Source organism: Hippocampus comes, unplaced genomic scaffold (assembly GCF_001891065.2).
Source record: "Hippocampus comes isolate QL1 unplaced genomic scaffold, H_comes_QL1_v1.1 scaffold261, whole genome shotgun sequence".
NCBI lineage: Eukaryota > Metazoa > Chordata > Actinopteri > Syngnathiformes > Syngnathidae > Hippocampus > Hippocampus comes.
The window spans coordinates 5,024,084-5,031,352 of record NW_017805824.1 but is presented as its reverse complement, the minus strand read 5'-3'; the positions used below and the strand labels follow the sequence as shown (position 1 = coordinate 5,031,352).

Below are 7,269 nucleotides of genomic sequence, written 5' to 3'. Positions count from 1 at the left end.
GCGACTAAAACAAAATTACGAAGTAGACTGGACATAAACCACACACTTGAGGTGTCATTGTCTCCTATTACCCCGAGATGGGACTGTCTGATTGCAGAAAATCAAGCTCGGGGGTGTGGTGAGTCGTCATTTTCATGCACTTTGAATTTGCGTTGTATCGTATTTTGAAGGCATTAAACATTACCAGAGCGATAAGAGTGTTGCGACCAGATTAGACGCTCCTTGTGTTTATTATTATATTTCGAAAACACCACAGTTTTCATGCAGCTCATACCATATTATTTTGTTGTATTAATTCGCCACACCTTAAATGCCGGTCCCTGAAAATATTGTCTGACTTAAACCGGTCCGTGGGGCAAAAAAGGTTGGGGACCCCTGCCGTAGATGATGAAATCCTTAAATTCCTTGCAATTGTACGTGGAGGAGCATTGCCCTGAAACTGCTTCACTGTTTTCTCACACAGTTGTTCATGAAGAGGTAAACTTTGCCTCATCTTTGCGTGTGAATGACTGAGCAATTCAGGGAAGCTCCTTTTATACCCAATCATGCCACCCACCTGTTCCCAGTTAGCTTGTTCACTTGTGGGATGTTCCAAACGGGTGTTTGATGAGCATTCCTCAACCTTCTCAGTCTTTTTTGCCACCATTCCAAGTTACTTTCAAACGTGTTGCATCCGTAAAATTTTAAGTTAATGATTATTTGGAAAGAGAATAAAGTCTTTCATTTTGAAAATTAAATATCTTGTCTTTGTAGTGTATTCAATTAAATATATGGTTGATTGTGATTTGCAAATTATTGTGTTCTGTTTTCATGTTTAAAACAGTGTCATTTTCTCATTCTTAATGATGCTGTTTTTTTTTTCAAGAAGAGCTCTCAGTGCTGCCCTGTGGCACAAAGTTGTACTACACCTAAGGCATGAAACTTGAAATTCAGACTTGCAGATGTATTAAAAAAAAAACTTGTGACTAACACAGAAATGTGCGCTTGTCTAAAAAAAATAAATAAAAATAAAAAAATTAAAAAAAATTGTACTGCATTCAGAAGAAGGTTTTCCTGTATTGAAACATGACTGACTGTCCTGCAGATGCTGCTCAACTTGCATAAGAAGAGTTGGATGGAAGGTCTCACCCTGCAGGATTACAGCGAGCACTGCAAACACAATGAGACCATTGTCAAGGAAATGCTGGAGCTTGCCAAGAACTACAACAAGGTAGCAATTCTTCAGTTTCGCTCGCAGCATGAAACTAGATCAATCGTCCATATCGTATACGCTGTGATTTTATAGTTGGAATAAAGTATTAACATGGATCCAATACCCCTCAAAAGCAATGAACTAGAAAACTGTCTAGTCTCAATGCAAAGTACCAATGTTACCATTTGTCACACAAACACACTTCTACCGCACGGATACGTTGCTTAACAAGTTGTTCATGTCACTGTTGCGTTTCTGTCTCAGGCTGTCGAAGAAGAGGACAAAATGACACCAGAACAGCTGGCCATCAAGAATGTTGGAAAACAGGTAACATTTGCGGTTCTTCATCAACTATTTGCACGCCATTCGAGATAATTATTGTGTCGGTTCAACTCAAGGTGGACTTCTAAGATGCGTGTAATTAATTTCGATCGTAAAGGCCCCTAAATTTGTCAGTCTGACACATTTGCACAACATGTTTCCTGAAATTTCACCCGAAAGCCTAAGGTGACTTTTGTGTGCTTATTAGACAACACAAGTACAGTCGTGTAATTTGAAAGTGTCTCAGCAAGAATGGTATCCCTCAACTAAACTGTGAATGTCTTGTATAGTAATTGCATGACACATAAAGTTAATGTTTCCTTCTCCATTTCCCTCTCCTGCAGGATCCCAAGAGGCACTTGGAAGAGCACGTAGACGTGTTGATGACATCTAACATTGTTCAATGCCTCGCTGCCATGTTGGATACCGTCGTTTTCCAGTGATGACTTCCTGTTTATATCTGTTAATATTACAACCATTTTTCTTTTATATAAAATAAATGTTATGTACGAAATGATGACTGCCTTTTATCCTTGTTTGAAGGTCCCTTACCTTTACAGAGCTTTTTTCATGGTTGTGATTTTCTTTCCAACACATGACAAATTGTTTCCTCCTGAATAAAAACGTTGATCCTTTATTCATCCCATTACTAGTGCCACTTTTGGATGCTAATATGCATTTAAATCTGAATAAACTACTCTGCTCAACAAATAACACTACTAGGCCCAGAAAGTAGCAATGTGTGACACACTAGTAACTCCCTGCACCCTACTAGTAGCACCAAAATGCCCAGTGGTATGTGTGCTTCACTGGTAACATTTAGTTGTCCTACTAGTGTGCAGAAATGTCATCCTGTACTGAAATAGAAGTGTTCAAAACACTAGTGATGAATAAGTGCATGCTAGTACATGGTCCAAATGACATTCTGTAAAGCCATTTGAGAATTTAGTGAATGTCTTTCATATTTGTCCTTGAACTAGTATGCTGTTTGTGCTCGCTAGTACGGTAAGTTAGACATACTATAAGGATTACATGGTTTTAATGAGGCAAAACTTCACATCACGTCACGAGTGGTGCAAATAGTGCACAGATGCCAACTAGTGGACCATTTTGCCAAGTGTTTAGATTACATAACATACAGAAATGGGAATAAACTTACAAGTAAAGCAATTGTTATTTCTAGTTGAGCACTGCATTATCTGCAAGATACTTTTGAAAAACAGACTCGAATTTAAATTGCAGTTACCATTTGTCACAACCCTAACCTTCTGGGTTTTTGTGGTTATTTTGCTGTTGTTGAAGTCCCCCAAGTGTATGTAACCTGAGCTAATGTTTGGCGCACAAGATTAAAAAAAAAAAAATAGAGTCCCTTTACCAAGCCAAAGGCAAGCATTCAAGCCCCTCCAATATTTAAAGACGGTGATTTGGCAAGGAGAACCTCACCATAAATTTCCAAGTTTACCAGATGTCTGTCAGAAACAAGAACATGCTGCATGCGGGGATTCTCCCTTTCCAGTGTATCCACACAAACGTGGCTCTCTGTCACTAATGAAAGGGTTTTACGGTTCCATCATTTTGTCCCAGAACAAATTCTTCCCAAGTGACCCTTTTAAAACTTGGTGCGCTTACCTTATTTTATTTGGCTAGTAAAGAAATGACAAAATGGGGACAAAGAGCCTCAAAACAAATGCACAGCAAGAAAGTGTTTTTGTTTTTGCTGGCTCAAACCCTCTCAGAAACACAGAACTACATACAAATTTTTAAAAATATTTGTTCCATAAAATGCGATTAATCCCAACTGTCTATTTAATTCATTTCGTAGCGTATTGCTCGTTTGCGCAGTTGTACTGATTCCATTAAGAGATTGTGCATGTGTAGATTTTTTTTTTCCAATCAGATTTCAGCCTCTACATGCTGCAATGTCAATCGAATCTGTCTTGGGCCCTCACAATCAGTTTCGGTAGCCCCGTCTTAAACTATATGAGCAATGGAACTGTCTTTTGGAATGAATTACATTTGAAATTTATCATGGGCCAGGCCGCTGGCACCTTGGTGAATCCGACAATCAGGGTTTTGTCATGGCTGTGCAGTGATGGTTTGGGATGAAAAGACAACAGCTTCAAAAAAAGAAAGAGTACAAAGAAAGTTCTTTGCGAGTTGCAGTGGCCATCTTTTAACGTCCATTGTGTACTGCTTGAAACATCATCGTGGCATTTCCAGATTTTCTTAGATACATTCTGTCCCAATGCCCACAGATGTCTTCAAGAGTTTCGAGGCTGTAGTGAAACTTAAAGTCAATTGCTTCTCTTCCTAATATAGCGGGAACGCGATGGTATATTTTTGGGTGCAAGACAAGAGGTCATCACTGGAGGACACAAGTCAGAACAAACTTCCTTCTCATCTATTTCCTCACCGTGGCAGAATAGGCAGAAGGCACAAATATGGTCACCTCGCTGAAAGTGTTTTTGTTTTTGCTGGCTCAAACCCTCTCAGAAACACAGAACTACATACAAATTTTTAAAAATATTTGTTCCATAAAATGCGATTAATCCCAACTGTCTATTTAATTCATTTCGTAGCGTATTGCTCGTTTGCGCAGTTGTACTGATTCCATTAAGAGATTGTGCATGTGTAGATTTTTTTTTTCCAATCAGATTTCAGCCTCTACATGCTGCAATGTCAATCGAATCTGTCTTGGGCCCTCACAATCAGTTTCGGTAGCCCCGTCTTAAACTATATGAGCAATGGAACTGTCTTTTGGAATGAATTACATTTGAAATTTATCATGGGCCAGGCCGCTGGCACCTTGGTGAATCCGACAATCAGGGTTTTGTCATGGCTGTGCAGTGATGGTTTGGGATGAAAAGACAACAGCTTCAAAAAAAGAAAGAGTACAAAGAAAGTTCTTTGCGAGTTGCAGTGGCCATCTTTTAACGTCCATTGTGTACTGCTTGAAACATCATCGTGGCATTTCCAGATTTTCTTAGATACATTCTGTCCCAATGCCCACAGATGTCTTCAAGAGTTTCGAGGCTGTAGTGAAACTTAAAGTCAATTGCTTCTCTTCCTAATATAGCGGGAACGCGATGGTATATTTTTGGGTGCAAGACAAGAGGTCATCACTGGAGGACACAAGTCAGAACAAACTTCCTTCTCATCTATTTCCTCACCGTGGCAGAATAGGCAGAAGGCACAAATATGGTCACCTCGCTTTTTTTTTTTAGGCGTTGTGGTGGGTGGTCCATGAGCAAGCTTGTCCAGGCCGTGATCGATGCTCATATTGAAAATAGTTCACTTTAAAATAGGGTTGCAAAAAGAATCGGAATTTTTCCGAATGCCCGAGAATCAATCAGGAATTTACTGAATTGAAGTTTGACCTTGACCAGGGCTTAAATATAGTTGGAGATTTCATGCTGCGGCCCGGTGGTCCAGTGGTTAGTGTCGACCTCACAATGCAGAGGTAACGGGTTCAATTCCAGCTCTGGCCTCCCTGTGTGGAGTTTGCATGTTCTCCCCAGGCCTGCGTGGGTTTTCTCCGGGTACTCCGGTTTCCTCCCACATTCCAAAAACATGCATGACAGGCTGAGTGAACACTCCAAATTGTCCCTAGGTGTGATTGTGAGCGCGGGTGGTTGTTCGTCTCTGTGTGCCCTGTGATTGGCTGGCAACCGGTTCAGGGTGTCCCCCGCCTACTGCCCGAAGACAGCTGGGCAAGGCTCCAGTATGCCCCGCGACCCTTGTGAGGATAAAGCGGTTCAGAAAATGGATGGATTTCATGCTGTGGTACCTTGCCTGACAAGCATTCCAAGTATTTACCAAAAGGTTTCTGGAAAAATTTCACCCCATAGCAACCCATCCACACCCCTGCTTTGATAAAATAGAACACAAAATAGGATAAAATAAGGTACAAGATGACCTTTCCATTTGGTTTCCGACTAAACTATCCCAAGAACACACTGACATAAAAGGGCTTTAATAACCTGCAAACAAAACAGCTGTTTCCTTGTACACCCCAGTTTTGGCACACTGGTACACAGCAGCCTGAAATGGTCTTTGTACGGAAACGTGTGCGGTCTCACAAATGAACAAGAATATCCATCATAAGATATCAGTATACAGACAGTTGGGGTGTCCCAACAATGTGTTTTTCCCGTGCAGAATATGAGGTAATGCAGCAGAATATCTTGGAAATACACAAAGCGACTGATTATCGATTGCCTCATGAACCACCGTTAAATAAACACAGATGTTGATTTCAGCTTGAAGTGTGTTAAACGGTTCAGAATTACCGTTGGGTTGAATCCATGGTGTGAAATCACGTGTTCTCGGTATACTGTAGCTTCAGGGATTTGGGTTTTTTTTCTTGTGATTGGATGGATGGAAAGCACAGAATGTCCATCACAAACTTTGTGACACGTTGACATCCAGTAAAAACAGAGAATGCTTCTTTGCGTCACTGACGGGACCGTGGTTCACTCGCCTGCCTTCCGAGCAAGCGGCGTGGGTTAAGTTTCCGCTCAATGACGGTCTGAATGTAAATGGTTGCCTGTGTATATATTTCATCTGTCAAAGTTAGCAGTGACAAATTTGGCTCTGACCAATCAATCAGAGGACAGAAAAATGCTGATGTCATCGATGGACAGCGTTCTGGCCCTGTGAGCCAGATTGGTGAATTGTTTAGTTTCCCAGCAGACTTCAACTGGGACTGTCAATAAACAGCTTGAAACCAATTTTTTAGTTTGAAATGAAGAGAATAGATTGTCGGCAATTAATACAATTTATTTTAGGTTGTAAACATAGGTCAGTCATAGATAGTAAACAAAGATAGGTCGATCAAATCGAGTTGCCAGTGCTGACCGCCCACCACTGTGCTCAAGTGACTCCGCGTGCACCGTCGTATGTGAAGCGTGAGCGTCATTGTTTAGAAAGTGCAAATGCTTTCACATGCGTGGCTAAACCTCTGATAGCGTGTCCCTACGGAACAGTAAACCCCTCGTCGAGCATTCCATATTTGTGGCTCCTTACAATCTCCACAGACCACCGCTCTCTTTGCTTCGACTGTTGATCTTTCCTTGAAGCCAATTTGAACGTGGGGAGGCAGAGATAACATGGATCATTTGGACATTGTTAGTGAAAGGCAACTTTGCTGGCCAGCTGTGTTGTGTCAGACTCACTGCTTGTGCAAATGAATGCATCTATACTACACACTCTGCAGAACTGAAACGCAGTTGGTACCTGCGGGCTACGAACAGTTCCCAGTCAACAGCCGGCAACTGGGTCTGCAGGTAGCCGGGTCGCTGCGGCTTTGGGAGCCGCTTTGGGACCCAGTTGGAGGTTGCTCAACAGCAACAGCAACAGCAACAGCAACAGCAACAGCATCATCATCTGACAAGCATTAATGGATACAATATGTTCTCGAAGCCTTGAAGTATGTCTTGGAAGGGTATGAGTCAGGCATGTCAGGTAGTTAGTTAAGGCAGTTTCCCCACACGGGACACAACATTAGATACATCCAAACAATCCAACAAGGATATGGATGCGTTAAATGGTTCATCTTTCCTGACTTTTTGAGGGGCTGGCTAAAACAGTACTATGTGATGAGTGGCTTGCGAAAATATTCACCCCACTTGAACTTCCTGACCTTTTGTCACATTTCAGGATTCAATCATCCATCCATCCATTTTCCGATCTGCTTGATCCTAACAAGGGTCGCGGGGGGTGCTGGAGCCTATCCCAGCCGTCTTCAGGCAGTAGGC

General features: G+C 41.7%; 1 protein-coding gene across 3 annotated transcripts in view; it reads left to right on the top strand.

Moving 5' to 3' along the window:
- The window catches only part of psmd14 (proteasome 26S subunit, non-ATPase 14), a 9,311-nt gene extending 7,154 nt beyond the window's left edge, over positions 1 to 2,157 (top strand). For all 3 annotated transcript variants that reach the window (XM_019886999.1, XM_019887000.1, XM_019887001.1), the window contains exons 9-11: positions 1,085 to 1,210; positions 1,457 to 1,519; positions 1,858 to 2,157. In XM_019886999.1, coding sequence (XP_019742558.1) covers positions 1,085 to 1,210; positions 1,457 to 1,519; positions 1,858 to 1,956 — 288 coding nt within the window. In that variant the 3' untranslated portion in view covers positions 1,957 to 2,157. The remainder of the gene's footprint in view (positions 1 to 1,084; positions 1,211 to 1,456; positions 1,520 to 1,857) is intronic.
- Positions 2,158 to 7,269: the final 5,112 nt, after the last annotated feature.